Source organism: Sciurus carolinensis, chromosome 17, assembly GCF_902686445.1.
Source record: "Sciurus carolinensis chromosome 17, mSciCar1.2, whole genome shotgun sequence".
Lineage (NCBI taxonomy): Eukaryota > Metazoa > Chordata > Mammalia > Rodentia > Sciuridae > Sciurus > Sciurus carolinensis.
This window is the reverse complement of record NC_062229.1, coordinates 26819025-26842632: the sequence shown is the minus strand read 5'-3', so window position 1 is coordinate 26842632 and position 23608 is coordinate 26819025. Positions and strand designations below refer to the sequence as shown.

The 23608-nt window shown below is 37.6% G+C and overlaps 1 protein-coding gene across 1 annotated transcript in view; it reads right to left on the bottom strand.

The window, feature by feature from the left end:
- Ano10 (anoctamin 10) overlaps positions 1 to 23608 on the bottom strand; it is a 192703-nt gene that overhangs the window by 60991 nt on the left and 108104 nt on the right. The window contains exon 12 of the mRNA XM_047532217.1: positions 319 to 435. Within this exon, the coding sequence (XP_047388173.1) occupies positions 319 to 435 (117 nt within the window). The remainder of the gene's footprint in view (positions 1 to 318; positions 436 to 23608) is intronic.

Below are 23608 nucleotides of genomic sequence, written 5' to 3'. Positions count from 1 at the left end.
AATTAGAAACTGTAGGGAGCAGCCCCAGGGTGATTCTCAGAATTCTCTGACTTGTACTTTGGTTGAATGCTAGTTCTATTCTTTATTAACATTGCTTGAATATTTTTGTTTGCTTAGTTTAGTCCTTCAAACTTATTTGTTGCTCACAGTATTAGGATTTTGGTTTTGCTATGTCATCTTAAACTGGAGTCCTCTGTATTTATTTAAATTGGTAATTCAATGCTGGAGAAAACGTTTAGAGTGACTCCTATGAATTATGCTTCCTGTCATTTGCTGAAGAAATACTGGGCATTCGTTTTTCAGGACAGTTGTTCTTACCTGCTGCTTGAGTGCCTCCAAGGACTCAAATTCCAATCTGGCCAGTTTCATTTGGATATGTCGTGGTTTATCAGGTATGGCAAATGCAAGTATAAACTTTAAAGCCAGGAGTGCATGCTGAAAACAAGAGAGAGCACATATTGATATGATACACTCACTCATGTGTGCAAGGAAACAAACTGGAACCTACCTGATCTGGGATTCTTTTCATTAATCTTAGGTACTTTTCAATTATTGGCTTGTGAATTATCAAAGACTTATCAGTTATATTTAGTTCATCCCACTGTAGTCCATTCTATTTTTATTGATGCATTTTGTTTTATTCTTTTAAAATTAATTATTACCATAAATTGATGTCCTAGGCCACCCTCAATGTTTTATAGAAAAATAAAGTTTATTCCAAAGTCTTTCACAAATTTTTTTCCTACCTGTGCCTTAATTACCGTGTATTTCAATGTGCCCTACTTGTCAGGCTGATCCATTCTCTGCCCAGCAACATCCCTCAGTGCTACAGCACAGGCTGAGCCACAATCAATGTCCACGTGTCTTACACATAAGGTGCTTTGAACCCTCTACTTCCCCTTAGTGTCTGGTGCCATTTTGTTCATGACATGATAACTGTAAATATTGATTAACTCACTGATTATAATTGCTTGTAACCTTATGCTGCTGACCCCACATACAGTAAGACTGATTCAGAGAAATGTAATGTGTATTCATAAAAACAGAAAACTTAAAACCTGGCTGCTGTATTTCCCTTCTACACTGGCATCGTGACCACTTCTCTATTACATAATGATATGAGATTGAAAATTATGCCAACAGTATTGCTTCCATTGGTAACTGTGATCGTCAGACATATAGCTTCAACTTATTGATGCTTCTCCAAACCTAGTGTCACCTGTGATCTAAGATCAACACCCATGGATATCTAAGCAATCAAAAGAATGAAGTCTCTGTGATGACAGCATGAATTATGAAACATTAATAGCTGTGTATTTTTGAAGGTATAAAAGGCATTAAGAAAATCAATGAAGGAGATAGATTAGCCTTCAAAAAATGCTACACACTTAATAGAAAAAGAAGACAGTTGAAAAAAGCCCTTACTGTGACATTATCAAAGGAAGAACAAGCAATGGTAGATATCTCCTGGGAGAAGCATGAAGCGGGAAAGAAAGTCATTATCATGCCAGAACAAGCAATAATTCAATCCAAGGATTTAAAAATGAGCACAACTCCAGGTCAGGTCAGGCAAGAGGTCTGGAGTGGACCAGGGATAGGAAGGCTTCACTCTGATGTGCCCACATGACCAAGGGTGACACTGGAAGATGCTGATTAGGGGTCTAGAGCAGGAAAACTAGATGGTACAGCCTGGATCAGATGGTATCACATACTGTATTTCTGAACTGAATGAATTCAATTAAGAAGAACCTGCATATAATTTATGAAGAATAAACAATTAAGAAAAAGCTATGCTGTGCCATTATTTTATTCTATTAGAGTACTGAAATATAATTTCATGAGATAATCTCTTCAGTTGGCATATCAGACAAGAAATAAACAAATTAGTAAATGAAAATAAATCTTCCATATTTTTCAGAAACTGGGTGGCCTTAGGTTGCCAGAGCCCCATGAAGACCAAGTCATTGGACCCTTTCCATCTCTCCTAACAAATCTGTACCCATTTCCTCTTCCTCAGAGTCTTGGTGGGAATTGTTTTTAAAAACAAAACAAAACAAAATGATCCTGCTGAGGAAGGATATGCTTCCCTTGGGCAAGCCATCTGGAAGGTGTGCTCACTCTTCTTGGGAACCAGGACTGGCTATCGGGTGACTGAGCAAGGCTATCACAGACCTTGGTGATATGGTTTCCATAGGAACTATTTACAATTCTCATGAACTAAAACAGCTGGCATTGATTTGGCAATATTAATGCAAACAGGAGACCATTTAAACTTGTATTAATACATACATCAGCATACTTTCGTGAGTAATTCTCCACAGTTTATTTTCCTAAAAATAAAATATCTTCACAATGGTTTTCTTTGGATGGTGGCCTGATGGGTGATCGCTTTATCTTCAGACTTTAATGAACATGCATCAGTATGAGGGGAAATTTTATGTAAAAAAAGAACACAGAGATTCCTCAATTAATAAATAAATTACATATGCCCTGCCAGGCTCCTAACTCTATGTGGTCACTATTACCTATCCCTATCTGCCCAGTAAACAGACCAAAACAAGACCATGTACAGCTCAGAGAATTCGGCTTTTATAACTGGAGCACAAGAATAAAATCTGAAGAAAGTGGTCACTTTGTACTCATTCAAGTATGGAAAGCACTTATGCAGGGACAGAGGCTGAGATGTAGCTTCCATCCACCACTTCCTAACCTCCCCTAATCTCTTGTATTGACCGCCCCCTTTGCTACACTTCCATAAGTTCCACCAATTATAAGTAAACTACATATTTTAATACACATCTTCTTTAAAAAGTGAAAAACACCACTAGGAAGGTTAAGGGGTATCAACTGTTCACACACACTGGTTAATCAATTTAATTAGTCAGAGCTAGCAAATTCCTTCTCTCTGTCCACCCCACCCCAACTCTTGGCATTCAATGCCTAGGAGTGTGGGAAGGGAGACACATGCAGCTTCAATGGCACAGGGATGGTTTTGAGGAAAAGGGGTAAAGAGAAGCAGAAAGGAATCTATGCGGCTCCACAGTCAGGAGGGGTGAATCAGTCCCTCCATTCCCTTCCAACTGGTATTTTTTACCCAAGATCCAGAATTCAAGTCATCATGATGGATCAAATAAGTTCTGTAGTCTAGGCTGGAAACCTAAATAACATGTACAGCAAAAGCTCATTTTTTTTTTTCATTTTCTAAAATGCTTTTTTTTTTTATTGTAAACAAATGGGATACATGTTGTTTCTCTGTTTGTACATGGAGTAACGGCGTACCATTTGTGTAATCATAAATTTACATAAGGTAATGTTGTTTGATTCATTGTTTTATTTCCCTTCCCCCCACTCCTCCCACCCCCAAAAGCTCAATTTTTAAAAGTGTTTATATTTTTTATATTTTCCACACTGCTACTCTGTTTCAAGGCTGGGAACTGTTTTATGCTAACTGACCAAGGAAAAAAATTTTTGTAAAAAGTAGCTTAGTTATCTTGACTTGTTTTCTTAAAAAAAAAAAGAAAACCTAAGATGAAATAGGAACTGCTCATATTTGAAGAAAAACATACTAAAAATGAATAGTTAGTAGGGTAGAAGGAGCTTTTAGCGATGAAAACAGAAGACATTTTATGGGTCATGATTGTGATTATTCACCAACAATCTTCTTTTAAAATAAAACTCACAGAATTATATCCTAAACAAAATAAAGGAGAAAAGAAATACAGGAGGAAGGGGAGGGAGATGGGCAGAATTCTAAAACTACTAAATACAAAAAAGTTGGCTCCCCACAAAATTTTCATTAAGCAATGATTTCAGGGTATCTTAGTTGGGAAAATAAAAAGAACAGTACCACTGAAAATTAACATCAGTGCTAAATGCTTCCCGGTACCAGTGACAAAGTATGCCTATTCCATCATCAGCCCATTCCTCACCTCTGGTCACTGTAGGGCTGTCAAACCCTGGGAATCTAGTGCCAGGTGCACAGACAGTGAGTGAAACCATTTTATTTTATAAAAACTAGAAAATTGCTATATGATCAGAAGTAGTAGCTGTGTTTTATAGTGGCATGTCTCCAAGCCAATCTCTTCTGAAATAAAAATGCAAACTGAAGTTGAATTCTTAGAATTCTGAAAAGCTAATCTGATTCCTGCAGTGCCATATTTGCAGCATTATCTCTCTGTATTCAGAATCCAGCCTCAATTGAATAATAGAAACTCCCTCAGAAAGAGTCATCTGCTGATTACCAGACAAATCACATGTCAAGTTACAATTTATAAATGTGACCAGTGGGGCAGAGATTGAAAGAAAATATATGGAATTAGGATCTTAAGAAAATAACCTCAGGAATTTCCATTTTAAGATGATATACTGCTAAACATATATATCCCCAAGGGTTCCCCAAAATGACTGAAATATATATTCTAAAAGGAACAAGGCTAAATGACAAGAAGTTGCCCAAACTTCTGAGGATAGGATCAATGAAATGGAAAATGCAGATTAATTCTTCTGAGACAAAGGCAGGTTCTCTCCCAGAGGAGCCCTAGGGAGGGGACAATGTCAGATTTGCCCCCACAAAAGGAAAAGATTGGACCAAGGAGTCAGAACAAAGTGGACACATTAAAAAACAGCATTCAGAAAAGCTGGGCCCATGTATTATAAAAATATAACACTGAACTGAAAAATTCACTAGATGGGTACAGCAGGCTTGACCAAGCAGAAGTAAGAATAGGCAAATTCAAAGAGAGGTCATTTGAGATTACTGAATTGCAGGAAAAAGAGAAAAAAATGAATGGAGAAAAGTAAAGAGCTTGATGAGACATTATGAACTGGATGAATTCCAGAAGGAGAAGAGAAAAAGAAAGGGCACAGAGTTTATTCGAAAATGTAATGCTTGAAACTCCCCATATCTGAGGAAGGAAACATTCAAATTCATGGAGCTAAAAGACTTTCAACAAGGATGAACTCAAAGAGGCCCATACCAAGGCACATTATAACCAAACTATGAAAAGTCAAAGACAAAGATGGAATGTTGATAGCACCAAGAGAAAGGTGACTCATCACATACAAAGGAGCTTCCAAAGATTATCAGCAGAATTCTTAGCAGAAACATGACAGGTACAAGGGAAAGGGATAGTATCTTCAAAGTACTGAAGGGAAAGAATACTACATCTGGAAAAATTGTCTGATAGAAGAAATGAAGACCTCTCTGATAAACAGAAGAAGAGGGAGTACATCACCATTATATCTGGGTTAAAAGAAATGCTAAAGGGAGTCCTTTAAGTTCAAATTCAAAGACAGACAGCGACACAGATGCATAAGAAAAAATAAACCTACCTTGTAAAGGTAAATATGTAGACAAATACAGAATCCTGCAATAATATAATGGTGATGTGTAAATCACCTTTAATATAAAGTAACTATAAAACAATGGGGACAAAAATGTAATTTGTGACACTAACAATATAAGTGGCAAGGGGAAGAGGTAAAAAGGCACTGGATTGTTGTATGCTACTTAAGTTGTTACCAATTGTTATCAGATTCATAAGATCAGTTGCTATCATATCACAAGATGTTTATTGTAATCTCCATGGTAACCACAAAGAAAACAACTATAGAAAACACAAAAAAAGAAAGGAACCAAACCAAATCACTACCAGGAAGAAAAAAAGAAGAGCAGGAGGAAGACTAAAAGAACTGGCAAAATATAAAGGAAGGTAGCAAAGACAAGAAAAGCAGGACAAAATAACTACAAGACATATAAAAAACAATACAATGGTAATAGTAAGTCTGTCCTATTGATAATTACTTTAAATGTAAATAGATAAAACTCCCCAAGCAAAAGACATAGTATGGCTAAATAGATTTAAAAGAAAGATCCAACTATATGCTACAAGAAGCTAACTTTAGATATAAGGATACACATCAGATCAAAGTGAAACAAAGAAAACCCCATTCAGATGGTAGCCAAAAGAAAGCAGAGGTAATCAAACTTACATTAGACAAAATAGACATTAAGTCAAAAACTGTAATAAATGACAAATGAGGACATCATGGAAGGATAAAATTCACCAGGAAGATAGAACAATTATAATACATATCAGAGTAGTCAAATATATGCAGCAAACATTGACAGAATTGAAGGAAGACCGAGACAGTAAAACAATAGTCAGAGATTTCAATATTCCACTTTTAATAATAGACAGCACAGTCAGACATAGGATCAGGAAGGAAACAGGGACTTAAACAATACTACCAACCAATTTGACCTAACAGATACATACTAAATACTCTAATCAATGACAGTGAGTAACATACTTCAAGTGTACTCAGAACTTTCTCCAGGATAAATGATGTTAAGCCACAAAACAAGTCTTAACAAATTTAGGAAGACTGAAATTATATCAAGTATCTTTTCCAACCACAATGAAATAACATTAGAAATCAAAAGCAAAATAAAAACTGGAATTTGAGTGTGGAAATTAAAAACAATCAATGGGTCAAAGAAGAAATCATGAGGGCAATTAGAATTTTTTTTCAGTGTTGGGGCTTGAACCCTGGGCCTCATGCATGCTAGGCAAGAGCTCTATCAGTGAGTTATACTACTAGTTAAAAATATATCTTGAGACAAATGAAAGCAAAATGTAACAAAATCATGAGATGCAGCAAAAGTAGCACTAGGTGGGAAGTGTATAGTAGTAGATACTTAACATTGGGATAAAAGAAGAAGGTTCTTAAATCAATAACCTAGATTATCTTAAGAATCTACAAAAAGAACTAAAACTAAGGTTCACAGAAAGAAAGAAATAATAAGGATTAGAGAAGAATTAGAGACTACAAAAACAATCAAAAAATAAAGAAACCGAGTTTTTTAAAAGATCAACAAAATTAACAAACCTTAGCCAGACTACCAAAAAAGAGAAAACTCATGCACCAAAATTCACAAATGAAAGAAGAGATATTATAACAGATGCCATAAAAATAAAAAGGATTATGAGGCTGTGGATGATTTATACACTAACAAACTAGATATCCTAGAAGAAATAGATAAAATCCTAGAAACATATAACCTACTGTGATTGGATTATGAAGGAAAAGAAATCTTAACAGAATCATCTGTTAAGGAATTTAAATCAGTAACTGTAAATTTACCAACAAAGAAAAGCCCAGGACATTTAAAGAATCAACAATAATACTTTGCAAACTTTTCCTCAAAACTGAAGAGAAGGGAACACTTCCTAATTGTTTTGAAAAGCCAACATTACCATGATACCAAGACCAGAGATATAACAAGAAAACTATAGACCGATATCCTTGATCAGATGAATATACCATCTTCAAAAAAAATACAAGCAAATCGAATTCAACAGCACATTTATATATCATGACCAATGGGATTATTCTTGGAATACACAGGTAGAACAACACATGAAAACCAATGAATTTAATACCACATGATATTTAAATTGATGCAGAAAAAGTACGTGATAAAATTCAATGCCCTTCCTGATAAAAAACACTCAACAAATCAAGGAAAAAAACTACCTCTGGATGGAACTTGAGACCATTAGGTTAAGCAAAATAAGCCAAATTAGAAAAGTCAAGGGTTGTTATGTTTTTTCTCATAAGTGGAAGCTAGAGAGCAAAAGGAAATGAGAGGTGGTGGTTGGGGGGCAGGGGTCTCATGAAAATCAAAAGGAGATGAGTAGAGGAAAAGGAGGAAAAGGTGGGAGGACAGGAAGGAGGGGGGAAGTGCTAGGGAGTGATATTGGCCAAATTATATTGTTATGTTGTGTGCATGCACAAAAATGTAACAATAAATCCCATCTTTATATACAACTATTTTGCACCAATTAAAATGTAGAAAGAAAAAAAACTTAAAAATAAATAAACAAAAGAAAGAAATAAACCACTCAACATAATAAAGACCATATATGAAAATCCCGGAGCTGGCATCATACTCAATGGTGGAAAGCTGAAAGCTGTACCTCCATGGTCAGGAACAAGGCGAGGGTGCCCACTCCAGCCATTTCTATCCAAGACATACTGGAAGTCCAGTCGGAGAGATGAAGCAAGAAAAGTAATTAGAAGAACTCCAAATTGGAAAAGGAGTAGTAAAATTATCTCTGTCCACAGATGCACAAGATCTGAAACAGTAAACACTAACACTGCACATGTGCGTGCACACACACACACACACACTAACAGAACTAAAATGAATTCAGTTAAGCTGCAAGACACAAAATCAACATGCAAAAATCAGTTGCTTTTCTATACACTAACAATGAACGATCTGAAAAGAAAATTTAGAAAACAATCCCATTTACAATAGCAAAAGATTGAAATACTTAGGAATAAATTTAAGAATGTAAAAGACTTGTACATTGAATACTACAAAAAACTGATATAAGAAATTTAAGAAGATACAAATAAATGGAAGGGCATCCTGCGTTCATATATCAGAAGACTCCAGAGTGAGCCACAGATTCAATGCAATCTCTATCACAGAAGATTCTTAATTTGGAGCTCAAAGGACCTCACAGCATAAATTTTAGGTTTTGCAGCCACATAGTCTCTGTCACGGCTATGCAACTCTGCCATCCTTGGAGTATGAAAAGCAGTCACAGACAACACTAATCAAATGCGTGCTGATTCAATTAGAGGTAGGATGATCTGGTCCTTTGGCTGGAGTTTACAGTCCTTTGGTATAAGGGTCTGAAAACTCTGACTCGTGAATATTTATCAAAAGGTAAGACAGCATCATACAATTTGTTTCACTAACATAATGAATAGGAAGCTTCCCTGGAGTTTAAAAGGAGGTCTTTTGCAGGGTCTGCAAGCCCAACCACCTGGTGGGTTGCCCTGAGAAGATGCCCTCAGGGGCAGCACAGCGCCAGGGACTCGGTAGACCTTGGCCCCTGGGTTGTCTGCACCGGCTATTTCCCAAGAAAAGTGAATGAAGAATTGGGCTTCAAAGGTTAATGGAAAGCTGAAATCTAAGAGAAGAATAAAGGAAAAACCACACTGGGAAAATGTTAGGAGAGTCAAAATAATGAGAGATAAGAGCGCCTGATTACCATAAAACATGAAACGTTTTCAACCTCTTCCTTTATTCCCCCACTTAATTCAACAGTAGCTTGGAAAAAATGTCCATTAGATCAAATTAATAAAAGAAACAAATTTAAGGGGTTATAAAGAAGTTAAAATGTATGACCCATAGGCTCTTCCTTTAAAAATATTTTCTCTACTGTAAGGACCTGCTAACCAAGAGGGTCCAAATAGGTGGAGGACACTACAGGACACTGCACGATGGGGTTGTCATTTGTCACTAGGGTGAGAAAGTTGGCTTAATAACGGCTTTGGCTATCCCTGTGTCACCCAAGAACACACCTTAAACCTTCTTAAAGCAATTTACATGTGTCAAGTTTGTTTCCCTCCCATTCAGACTCACATTTCATGCACAAAGCAGTTTCTAAGCCAGAAGCGATGACGGGGAAAGGAAGTGAAATCGGTAGAAGGATTATGTTTTATTTGGAGCTTGCTCTGCTTTTTCAAAAATTATTTGGATTACTTGACAAGTAAAACAAAAAACAAAAAACAAGCCACACTTAATAACTGTGTGCCTGTAAATGCTCTGGAAGGCCTGAAAGCAAAGTGACACCCTACAATAGTGGCTTAATTTTACTTACTTACTTCATTTACTTTAATTAAACCATTAAGTGACAATTTAAATCACACTGGAGAACACACACTTGTAAACCCCAAACCATTAAGCACAAGGCCAGATGTGGTGCTCTGGGGACAGGGAGGGCAGTGGTTCTGCAAGCATACAGGGAGCACATACTGAAGCCACCTGCCAAACGCTTGCCTCATTAGTGACTGGCTTTCACCTGGCACAGCCATGGTGTTGGTGTGGATCTTGACTGTCCCCCAAAGGCCCACCACAGGTTGAAGGCTTGGTCCCCAGTTCATGGTACTATTGGAAGGTGGTGAAGCCTTTAGTAGGTGGGAAGTTAACTTCCTTAGAGGAGGTTAGCTCTCTGGGCAGCGGGATTCCTTAAGAGAAAATTGGGGCCCTGGCCTCTTCTTTCTCAGTTTTCAATTCCTGGCAGCCAGGAGGTGATCAGGTCTTCTCCGCCATGCTTGTATGCCATAAATGTTGGGCTGTATGCCATAATATGTTGAGCTGCCACAAGGTCCAAAGCAACAGGGCCAAGCGACCATGCACTGACACCTCTGAAACATTGGGCCAAAACAAACACTTCTTCCTTTTAAGTCAGTTCTCTCAGGTATTCTGCCTCAAGGATGAAAAGCTGACGCACACACGGCAAGGAACACAGGGTTCACGAAGCTTCAGTGGTGGAGTCTTAACAGAAAATGGAATTAATGCTCCTTTTGAGGTAGCGTCCAGGGCCAGCTGAACTGTCCCTTACCTCCTAGCCTCCCCAAATTCTGTTTATATTCAGATATGCAGGTATGGTGAACAAGGGGGAAATCTTGGATGATGAAGAAGTATCAGAAGGGTGGAGGCAGTGGGGTCCCCAGGGACTGCTGCTTCCATACCCGCTCTGCAAGGGGTCCTCCCTTCTCTTCCCCCGGACACACCACACAGCAGTCAAGAAGCCCAATTGAGTATACGGAGAAGGAAAAAGCGAAATCTTTCATGTAAGGGCAACCTGCTGGACAGTACTGTCTGTCGCCATGTCAGGACTGTGGTTTAGAGCTGAAATATTCTCAGGAGGCTAAATAAGTTAATGGCTTCAATGGCGAGCAGAGGGTGACCTACAGAAACTACATGGCAGGGCTGCCTAGGTTCTTCATTTTGTGCAATGCTGTTTCTACCCACAATATCTTCTGTGGTGCCACTGAATGGACAGTGACCAGGGAGAACACAGGCAAGGCACAGGAACACCAGGGCTCAGGTGCCTCCTGGAGGACAGGGTACAGGTAAGTGAGCCATTCAAACCTCGTTTTCCTCCAGGGGTGACTAACATCTCAACTGTGATACCTGATACTTGGTGATTGGTAAAACACAGCTAATCTCTAAAATTACTGTGTTGCTATATTGTCAAAGAGATTCATCTGACCACTTTCAACTCAGTTTGGACTTCTGAACTTTTGTGGCAACAATTTAACTAACAGCTATTTTTCAGAAGAAAGACATTATCACAAAGAATGTTTGACATGTCCTTCAAAGACACCTCCTAAAAATCAGATGGTACCTGTTTATAGATGAAAAGAGAATATGGTTCCTCTTACTTTTGTAAATCTTCACTTTAACTCAACCAACTCTGGTCGGTGGCATACACAGAGGTTCTGCTAAAGTCACAATGTCACTGCCTACAGTTTTAGGAGACGTGCTCTAGCTACAATGTGCTTCCAAGTTGAGAACCTCTGACAGGAAATTATGGGCTTTACATCCCACGCACCAAACCAGTGATTTCAGCTGCTTAATGACAAATGACATCAAAGTCCTAAACTATCATGGGAAACCTAATCTGCAAGAGAAGAAAGCCTGGAAGATTGGGGGTGGAAAGGTGCAAGAATTCTGCCTGCCCCACTGTGGACCTTTTCCTGCTGCTGTCACTGACCAGATAAAGTTTGTTCATCACTGAAACATCTGCCTACTGAGTTCCCCTGGAAGCGAGTTGCACATTTACTATTGACTTTATGCTTTGATTTACTATTTCTAACTGACAAACTTACAAAAAAACAAATAAAGTCTCCTCAAAAAAGACTTAGAAGTACTTTCAGTTTTGGCTGCAATGTGTGAAGAGCTTGGAAGCTACAGCTCCTGTCAATACACCAAGAAAAAGTTGGCAAACCAAAAATCAACTGTTTTTCTTGAACCTGGCTACAAGCTGAGGGCAAAGTATTGGTCCCTAGATCTGGAGAGACAGGTACACTCAGGGAGACATATCAACCAAGACCTACATAGCTGAGGCAGAAGTTACTGGAGTTACCAACTCACAGGAACATGTATATGGCCATTTTGATGAACTGCTGGTGGCTGAGTGTGAACTAGCATTAGTGAGAAACTTCTAAAGGGAGCAGGCTTATGGAAGTCCCCCAGTTTTATAGATTTCTCCCGGGGAACCCCACTAGGCTCTCATGGGTCTTGCAGGGGAAATGGAAGAGAAGCCATCATGGAACACTGCTCAGATCCTCCCTAGCCAAGTAAGGTTTACTTGAGGAGGATTGTACCAGGGCAGATTCTGAAACTCAGTTCCAGCTACAGGAAGCCCCTCCACCCTTCCCGTTTTACCTATTGGGGGTGAGGGGGGATGAAGTCAACAGGGGTGAGGGTTTCAAGAAGGTTGACTGGGAGTCATGCAGCCAGGAAACACAGGAGTGGACACTAAGTAAAGTTCTACCACTAGAGGAATTGAGGAGGCAGCCACAGTTCTGAAACACAGCCCACTAAAAGGTAGATTTAATCAGGCTGTAGAATGCATCTCCTCCAACACCTCACCACACCAACAGGGCTGCAAAATAGTAAAGTGGATTACAGCTGAGAGCTGCAAAAGAGGAATACTGTAAGCAGAGAGGAGGGAACTCTAAGAAACAATCTAAAGGAACATACTAGAATTAAAAAATACTGCATAAAGAAATGAAGAATGCTTTTTAGATAGGCTCATCAGTAGATCAGATACAGTCAAGGAATAAGATAGGTCAAAAGAAGCTTCCAAAACTAAAATGGAAAGAGAAAAATAATGTAACAACAATAGCCACAACAATATAAAAAAACAACTATGCAACCAATCAAAAGGTATAATATATGCTTAATTTTAATACCAAACAAGAATAGAGAGAATGGGGCAGGAGAAATACTTGAGGCAGTAACAACTAAGAACTTTCCAAAATTTATGACAGGCACCATATCCAGGAAGCCCATAAAACATCAAGCTTGATAAATATCCCAAAATCTATACTTAGGCAGATCTCAGATTCAAACTGCATAAGATTAAAGACAAAGAGAAAATCTTGAGAGAAGCTAGGGTAGGAGGATATCTATGTATAGAGGAAAATGGATTAAAATTAGCAGACTTATATATATATATAGCCTGTGGCACATGAGGCAGTATTTATTCTCCAAAGTTAGGTGTTGCTACTTTACAAGTTCAAAGTATAACAGGAATAGAGTTAATTAATTCTTAAAACACACAAAGATGAAGAAAAGGGAATATGAACAATCTTTACAAACCACCTAAATACCTGCTACAAGATAAAATAGTTAATTCTTTAAATAAAATTGATGTGCTACTTTTGCCTACTCAGATAACTCAAGTTGGCTCCCACCTGGCAACCTGGTGCTCAGCAGGTGCGGCAGTCACCAACACCTGCAGAGTCATTAGGAGAAAAGGAAAGGACGCTACAAAAATAGACTCTTCAGACACTGCAGTTTATAATTAATGGTAATCTCAACTGCACTTTTGAATGTCATCTTTTATATAAAACATGAACATTTTAAGGTTCCAAAAGTTTTCTATTACACTGAGTTTTACCTTGAAAATGCTAAAAACCTGCTAAACCTGGGCATTTTCTTCACGTGGGCTCCAACGTAAGCTCCTGCACACATCCAACAAGAAAGCAAATACAAGGCAAATACAAGACTGTGCATCCCTAGATAGCTGTAGCATAGCGGTCCATCACTAGGAGAATGGATAAACAAACTCTGCCACATTCAAAAGATGGAAATCTATGCAACAGTCAGAAGCAATGAACCACGTGTATATATACATATATATATAACCTAGATGGCATAAATATAATACTGAGAGAAAATACAATCAGAGAGTCAGAGTCCAAAATTATGCTCAAAAATTAAAATACACACAAAACAATACAATTTAAGTAAATGAGAAGATGGAAGAAAAAAACATACACAAAATATACCAATTGGGTGCTCATATAGGGAGAAGGTTACTAAAGTGAAAATCAATGAAATACAATCAAAGATGCCTGTGTCATCAAGCAAGAAGTAGGATTAGCTTGATTTTGGATACTTGTGTTGGTAGTGATCATGTGGAGAAGTGGACAGCAGTGTTCTCATGAATGAAACATAGTAGGTATGTGTTTCTTAAAGTTCTGGTATTTTTTTACTTACAAATCTTGCTCCAGAGTCATCTGTAATGGACCATGACTATGCACCCAACAGTATATTACCATTCTATAAACTTGACATGTACCATCATTATCTCAATTTATGGATGGTATATAATGGGAAGTAGGATAACACTTGCCAAAATCTAAATTGGCTAATGCTAAACCTAATGAAGAGTAAAGCTTTGTTCATACTTTGAAATAAATTCAGAGAGCAGAGTAGATGAAAAGTCTCCTATGGAATTGAACTTGACACCATGATTAATTGCTTAGCACATGAAATACCTCTTAGCAGATTGTAATCTGCACATATCAGAGTTAACTGTGACAGCTACATCTTATTGCAAAAATATGCTCATGTTTCACTTTAGAACAGATGTATGCTTCCTATTGGCTGCCAGTTCATTACATGTTTTTGTTGTTGTTGTTCATTCCAAAATACAAATTGCATTCTAAAATAAAATTAACTGCAATAAGGATATCAACACCAGGTGGAAAACACATAAATGTTCAGTGCTGAAAGGAATACTCTGTATGGTTTATCTGGGTGTAAGGACAAAAGGCCCCCAATTCCTACTCATGTGGAAGTTTTTGTGGGATCTTGGAATAATCACTTCAGTCTCTTTATCTCTATTCATTAAGTGACACTCAGTTCCTGGCAGCAGAGAGACTGGCTGAGCAAACCCTGGAAGAAGGATCAGGACCTTCTCTAGCTTGTTACCTATAAAAGGGGAGAAACAACATATCCACACTGTGCTATGTATGATCTTTCTTATTTGTGAAGTAGACATACTGAAACCCTTGGAGACCTGTTATAATGCTGACCCTGGAATTCTTATCCAGAGACTCCTTAAAATGAAGCCGATTGTGCAACAAGATCCTTAACAGCATCTCACAGATGAATCTCCTTAATGACGTAAGACAACACACCTTGTAAAAATCTGTTCTAAAATACCAGGATTCCTGGGTTTCCCTTCCTGGTAAGATGTTCTTAGAAGTAGACAATATAGCCCTGCGAAGTTTTAAAAATTTAACTGGCACAAAATTCCTCTATACCTTCCTCTTATTTTCTATATCAATAAAATATTCTGAAAATATTTCCACATAGAAAATATTCCCATATGAATTCTCCTATAAACTACAAATTCCATTAACACCAAATGAAGAAGTAGTAGAGAAGAAACAGTATTCAATCTTCCGTTCACCTTAAGTCAATACCTTATATGCTGTGAGCTTCTGAATCTATTGTATTTACAATGGTAAGACAAAGTCTCTGAGCCCTTGAGTGATGTGGAATTAAGTTGAACATAAACACTAAGGAGAGAAGAGAGGTAGCACTGTTTGTGCAAGGTGGTCAAACTGGTCCAAAGGCCAGGGGGGTGACCTTGCCATTCCCACCTGTACGGCACTTCTCTTTTCTCTCCAACTCACTTTCTGTCCCATTGGCCATGCTGTTTTCTTTCACCTTATGTTCCACTCTAATGGTAGCCACAAGTAATGAGGACTGGGCCTGTGCTCAGATGGCACCTCAACCCAATGCACTTCCCTAGTATGTGGGGAGTACCAAAATTGGCATCATCCAGATCAGTGAGCAGTGCACAGGTGGTACTATTGGGGAGGGGGAAAACAGGCAGACACTCTTCTGGAAAAAGGCTGAGGGTTGAGGGAGGCCTTGCTGGCCACAGGTCAGGGCTCTAGAAGGCTGTGGAAATATTTACCTGTGGCCACAGTAGAAGAATGACTTGTGGGAGGAAACTCTGCACAGAGCATCGAGGGGTGACTATGGCTTCAGTGCTGCCCTGGATGCAGCTGAGGGCCTCCTGCCAATGCCTGCCAATGCCTCTGCTCCTGCTCAGCGCTCCCAGGGACAGTGTTTTGTGCATCAGGCAAGCTTAACTTGGGATGTGGGGTTGGAGAGGCTCAGCCATGACAGGAGGCCTGAGATCCAGGCTGGCAATTAGTTTTAACTCTTCCACCATCACAGCTGGCCCAGACCAAGGCCAAGAGCTCCTCAAGGGCCGGTCTCTCTTCATGAACATACTTCTCATGAGTGAGGCCAGTCTTACTCCACAGTTCAAGAGTATTAGTAATTCTAAATACAAATTTAATTTTTTTTATTTGATCATTACTCTAACTGCTCCACTATCAAGGGATCAAAGCACATTATTGATCCCCAACTTCCTTTCAGTTTGGAAAAAAGATGAAAACTACTGAGACATCCGCAGTTGGTGCAGAGGACAATGGAATAAAGTTATGTGGTCTTTCTATGATAGTCTAGAATGCATGTGTGCTTGCCATAGGAACATCTGCCTTTTGTGGAAAGGCTCTCACAACACACCACAAGCAGGAACCCTAAGCTAGGATGCCAGCACAGCACGGGCACCTGGCAGCACACACATGGAGAACTCAGAGCTGAGCAGTGTGGGTGAGAACAAACAGCAGCAAGCTAAACATGACACAGAAGACAGTCACATAGGGCTTACTTATGCTGTAAGTTATCTGAAGGACTTTATATGTAATAATTCAGCGAGACTTCGCAAGCCTATGAAGCAGCTACTGTTACCTCTATTCTAAAAAAATGAGGTACAGAGAGGTCAAACAACTCACCCAGGCTCATGAGCCAGTAAATGGCAGCATGAGATCAGAAATCAGGAACGTTACAGACTACCATGTAAAACAGTAAAAAAAAAAAAAAAAAAAGCCCAGATAGCAGGGAGGGGGGATGAGGGTTCCCATTCATCTCTCATATCCATTTGGAAAGATCATCAAAAGAGCAGTAAAGAAAAAAAGGCATATTTTCATAATGATGAAGAAAATGGGAAGTCCATCAATACATGGGAAATTTCTATAATAAATGAACTTGATGAACTTGATAACTTAGACAAAATAGACAAATTACTTAAGAGAAATTACCAAAACCTGACCCAGGAAATCTGGGAGTGGTGGTGCACACCTATAATTTCAGTTGCTTGGAGGTTAAGGCAGCAGGATCACTTGAACCCACGAGTTTCAGACCAGCCTAGACAGCATAGTAAGACACTGTCTCAAACATAACAAAACTAGCACAGGAAGAAGAAGAATGTCTGAATACCTTCCTTGAGCTATTAAAGATGTTTAATTTATAATTAAAGACTTTTCCAGGTCCAGATGGTTTTATTGGGAATTATAGAAAACATATAAGGAATAAATACCAATCCTACACAATATTTCTCAGAATAAAACAAGGAGGGAATATTTATGATAACACTATTACTCTGATACCAAAACCTGACAAAGATATAAGAAAAAAATGTACACCAATATTCACTAGATGAAGGATAAATGAAGCATAGAGGTAAAAATCTTTAGCAAAATATTAGGAAACCAAATCCTGAAATCTTAATAAAATAAGGTCAAGTGGGGCATATTTCAGGAATGTTGTTCATTCTACATTAGAAAATTAATGTAATTCAATACATTAAAAAAGGAGCAAAATGACCTATCATATGGATATATACAGAAAATTTTTGACATTCCACACTCATTCATAGTAAAAATTCTCAGTAAGACAGAAATAGAGGAAAAATTTTCAACTTAAAAGGGGACATCTAGATAAAAAAGAAACTATAGCTTATATCTGCTTTCCCTTAAAATCAGGAAAAAGGGACTGGGGTTGTGGCTCAGTGACAGAGCGCTCACCTAGCACTTGTGAGGCACTAGGTTCGATCCTCTGCATCACATAAAAATAAGCAAATAAAATAAAGATATTGTGTCCATCCATGAATAAAAATTTTTTTTTTAAACATCAGGAAAAAAGGACATCAACTTTTACTTCTCTTCAACATGCTACTAGAGGTCCTTGCCAGTGCAATCAGAAAAGAAAAGTACATAAAGGGCCTACAGATTGCAAAGGAAGAATAGAAATTGTTTTTATTTGCAAGTGACATGATTGTACGTATAGCAAATCCTGATTTATACTATACAAATAAAATAAAACTACTATCACTAATGAGCAAATCAAATCAAGCAAAGTTACAAGATGCTAAGTTAACATAAAAATCTATTTTTGTCTACATATTAGCAACTGAAATTAGAAATGGATAGATACCTAGGGATGAATTTAGTAAGATATTTACAAATCCCATACAATAAAATTTATAACAATCAAAGAGCACTTAAGAAAGAGAGATACACAAAATTTCTGGATTAGAAGACTCAATACTGTTAAAATGTCAATATATCTTTTCCAAATTAATCTACTGAATCAATATAATCCTGAAAGCTTTTTTTGGTAGAAATTGACAAGTTGATTCTAAAACTTACATGGAAATGCAGAGAATCTGGAATAGCAAAACAATCTGGAAAAAGAACAACAAAGTTGGGGGACTACCACCATTTGATATGAAGACTTAAAACCACATTAATCAAACATAAGAATTTAGATATATAGATAAATGATCCTGAAATTGAGCTACACATATATGGGCAGTTTAAAGACACCAAAGTAATCAACAGGTAGACAAGGATCTTTTCAACAAATGCCTAGACTAACAACTGAATATCCATGGGACAAAAAATAAACCTTGACTCCTATCTTGTACTATAAATAAAAATTAACTTGAAGGAGATCACAATTACAAATAGAATGTTAAAACTATAAAAAGGTCACAGAGAAAAATCTTCAGAACCTTGGGGTAACCAAAGATATTTTTAGACAAGACATAAAAAAGTACTAATTACACACACAGAATGAGAAATTACACTTAACCAAAAATTTAAAACTTGTCTTCAAAACAACAGCAAGTAAGTGAAATAGTAAGCCATGGATTGAGAGAAAATACATCAATATGAGTTGATGATGGTCTTGTGTATACAGCACAGAAAGAACACTGATAACTCAATAATAAGAAGACATCCTATACAAATGGGCATAATACTTGAATAGAACATTACAAATATGTATATATATGCATATCTATGTATGATGCTAACAAACACTGAAAAGATGAGCAACATCACTAGTCACCAAGGAAATGCAAACTATTACAACGAGATATAACACTACACCTACTAGAAGGCTAAACAGCAAAACAAACAAGAATGGTAATAGCAAAAATTGGCAAGGATCTGGAACAAACAGAACTCTCAATCATTTCCAGTAGATGTTAGATTCTAGTAGATGTAAAATGTTAGAATCACTTTGGAAAAAAGTTCAACAATTTCCTACGGAGTTAAACATACACTTAGTACAAGATGCAGTGATTCTGCTTTGAGGTGTGTACCCAAGAGAAAAGAAGACACATGCACATGAAAAGTCTGCACACTAGAGCCCCATTCACAAGAATAAAACACAGAGAACAAACAAAATGTCCTCATTGAATGAATAGGCAAGAAAATCATGGTGTACTTATAAAATGGAATAGCACTTAAAGAAAGAAACTACACACAATGGCATGGATGAATCTCAAAAGTATTATGATGAATTAAGAAGCCAAATACGAAGAATACTTATGATGTTATTCTATTTATATGAATTTCTAGAAGAGGTGATTGTTCATTATGTGATTTAAAAAAATTCAGTGACAGCCTGCAAGGGAGAATAGGAAGGCCTGATTGCAGAGAGGAAGGAAGAAACTTTCTGGGGTGATGGAAATGTTTTAATCTTTCTGTGGTGGCGGTTATGTGGATGTATACAACATCAAGACTCATCAAACTGAACATTTAAAATGTGTCCATATTATTATATGCAAATTATTCCTCAATAAAGTTAAGAAAACTGTTTAACATGATGCAATGATACCTACTCTTTTAATTTTAACTGTAATCCTAATAACAGTGTCAGATTCAGATATGTACCAAATTGTAAAAATAATTAAAATGAGATACAGAGAATTTAGAATTTTCCCATCAATGTAGCTACGAAATTAGATGAGAAAACACTGATGTTTTATTTGGCTTTCATCAAAGTGAAGGAGTCCTTATCACTGAGTATAAGTACTCATTTGCAGTGCCTGAGGAAGTATAATGCAAATATCCGAGATCATATTTTAAGCTTTAATTATGATCCTTTAAATCCACAAACTGTTTTTCTTTCATAGCAAAATTACTTCCCTGCTTTGGCCACAAAGCCTAATAATTTCTAGCTATACTCTTTCATATGCATATTACTGTTTAAAAAGTAGCTGTGAGCACCATGCAAGGTGGGCAGGAAATGTTTAAGGATTTCAAACAGGGTCCCATCTACAAGTTAGCTCTATAATTCCCACATAGTTTCAGTCACGATCAAATCCCGGGGTGCAGCACAGTGCTGGCCTCCAGGCCCTCAGGGATTCTAAAAGAAGGACTAAAGGGAGCATCTTCAACCCAGAACACTTTTCTGTTCTAGAAAAAGCCTTAGAAAAAGGGGAGGTTCCTTATGCAGAATCAGCCGGAAGGACTGAGAACAGCACCGTGGCAGAGGCTGCAGCAGAGAAGACCTGCCACAGTGCACCTGGCACCTATGCGGGCAGTTTAACATGGGTCCAGGATGGCAGAGAGAATGCGTTTTCAGGGTTTCTGGAGCTCATACAACTTTGAATATAAATCAAACTGTACAAAGCTCCCAAAGCACTTTATATGCCAACTGTTATAATGCACATATCCGGGCTTCAAACTGAGCAATCTTGGAAGGTCGGCCTGTGTGGCAGTATTCAAATCTTTTACTTAAACCTTTATATGGGTTTTCAATCCTACATCAAACAGGTTCTTTTCATGATGTGCCCTCCTGACAATTCTTTCAAGTTTATATTGATCTTATATTGATTCATCAAATCAATAGGACTTGAAGGCATATGACCAGACGGAGACCTTTCTCTATTCTCTTTTATAATAATCCAGGTCCTGTTAAAATCATTGTTTCAGTACTTAGTGCTGTTTGGAGTGAAAACTTTGAAGGTTCTGCAAATGCCAAGAACATCGCTTTTATCTTTGGAAATGAAACTTCTCTAAATGAGAGATGTGTGGTGGCGATTAAGCAGGTATCACAGTCAAAGGCGTCTTCTCCAGCACCCTCCAAAACCCTGGCTTTGGTTCTGATTATTCCCTAACACACTTCTGTGCTCAGTGTTTAATCTTCTTCAAATGCCTAAAGTACACCAAAGTTCTTATAGGCATTCACATATGTCTTTTCATATATTTAATTGTGGTAAAACTACTCTTCCTGTTACTGTAACAGTGGATATACAACCTCATGCCTTTGTCAAAATGCAGAGAATATACAGCACAAAAAGTGAACACACACGTCTTAAGCATAACCCAGCTCTTCCCTACATAGACTGAAAGCTCTAAGAGACAAGGAACTTGTCTACTTTAGTGATGGCTAGTGCCATCTAGAAACCTCCTTGGACACACTATATGAGTATTAGTCAATGGAAGGTCTAACAAATATGCTTATGAACAATTGTAATTATATAGTTAAAATTACATTTTGGTTTACAGCAGTTCATAGTTGCCAAAATTGGAAGCAACCAAAATGCCCTTTAGTAGGTGAACAGATAAACAAGCTGTGGTACATCTTTATAATGGAATAGTACCCCATGATAAGAAATGAACTATCAAGTCATGAAAAGATGTAGAGAAATCTTAAATGAGTACTACTAAGTAAATGGACTGAGTCTGAAAAGACTACATAATGTATGATTCCAACATTCTGGAAAAGGGAAAACTATAGACACCATAAAAAGATCAGTGGTCAAAGAATTTGGGAGAAGGAAGAGTAGGATAAATAGATGAACCGTAGAATAATTTTAGGATGGTAAAAATACTCTTCATGTTACTCTGACAGTGGATATATGACCTCATGCCTTTGTCAAAATGCAGAGAATATACAGCACAAAAAGTGAACACTAACGTAAACTATGTACTTTGAATAATAACATCAATGTTAGTTAATCAACATCTACACCACACGAAAGTAAGATGATAATAATAGGGGAAGCAGTTTGGGGGAATAGAGTATATCAGATAACTCTGTATTTTCTGTAAAACTAAGTCTGCTCTACAAATAAAGTTTATAGCTGGGTATAGTGGCACACTCCTGTAATCCCAGCTACTCAGAAGACTGAGGCAAGAGGATTGCAAGTTCAAGGCTAGCCTGGGCAATTTAGTGAGATCATCTCAAAAGGTAAAATAAAATAGGGCTAGTTTATTTAATTTTTAATTAATTTTTAAGTTTACTAACTTAGAAATTACACTGTAAATCCAGATAACAGAATTTTTAATACTACATCTCTAACCAGACATATTCTGATTATAAAATAAATTTCCATTAAATATTTTTAGAAATACCTAACACTGCTGTTATGACCCAGAAAATATTCAGAAAACACTTTCCCTCAGTTGGAAATCTATTTACACGAATATAAAAGCTCAATCCCAGCTTTAACTAACAGTAAAAAGTACATCCAATTACAAAAGAAATATTAAGAAAATAAATCAAGTATGAATAAAACATTAATTTTTTTTCCGTATTTGCCACAAAATGTCTCTCACATGGGAGGGTGGTAAAAAATAGGGAAGGTGGACACCATCAAGATATAGTATATGCATGTATGAAAATGTCACACAGAAACCCATTACTTTGTGCAATAAATATGTGCTTATTATAATAAATACAAAACTAAAAATAATTATTTTACAATTCTATGCTTATGAAACAGATTTTCTACTTTTAATATGAAACCTCATCACATCCCTTGCTGTAGAGGAAGGGCGTTCAGGGCCTCTAGATGAACATAAGGGGTGTCAAAATCGACACTGTAACCCGTTTTGCTGACACACTCTATATATGATACACTCCTATTCACTCTCATATTCTGATAAAATCCCCAGAAGCAAAGGATTACAATTAATTACAAGTGTTCTAGCTATTGATGATATGCCCACAATAACTAAAAAGAAAATACCAGTTTGAGTGCCTCCACTTTAAACCCATGCCTCAAGAGGGCTCTTAGAGCCTGGCATATGCTGTCCTTTCATCTTTCCCCCTCTGATTTGACTCTGCACTTCCTCCTCTCTGGTCAAGCCTCCCACCTCCCCACATCTTCAGTGCAGGGCTGCTTGTGAGAACAGGGTATTTCAACAGAGAACATCTGCAAGCTCTCACCCTCTCTCTTCTCCCCTAGCATCTGTACCACATGCTCTACCTTTCCCCCTGTCCTGAGGTTCAGCTGCCAGCTTGTGTTTTGATCTCATCCATCCCTCTTAAGGAGGTAAAGACAGGATTCTACTCTTCTCACCCTCAGAGAAGCTGCTGCAATGCTCCTGAGGGACCTTCAAAGTGTGGCTCTGAATCTGCTCCAATTATTTTTTTAAAATCTCACATATATAAGTCACTCGTGAAATGTTTTTACCAAAATTATTAAGTGGGATCTAATCAAGCTTCTAGGTACAACTTCCAATACAACAGGGGAACTGAGGAACTAGTTTTAAAAAAAAGAAGAAGAAGAAGGAAGGAAGGGAGGGAGGGAGGGAGGAGGGAGGAGGAGGAGGAGGA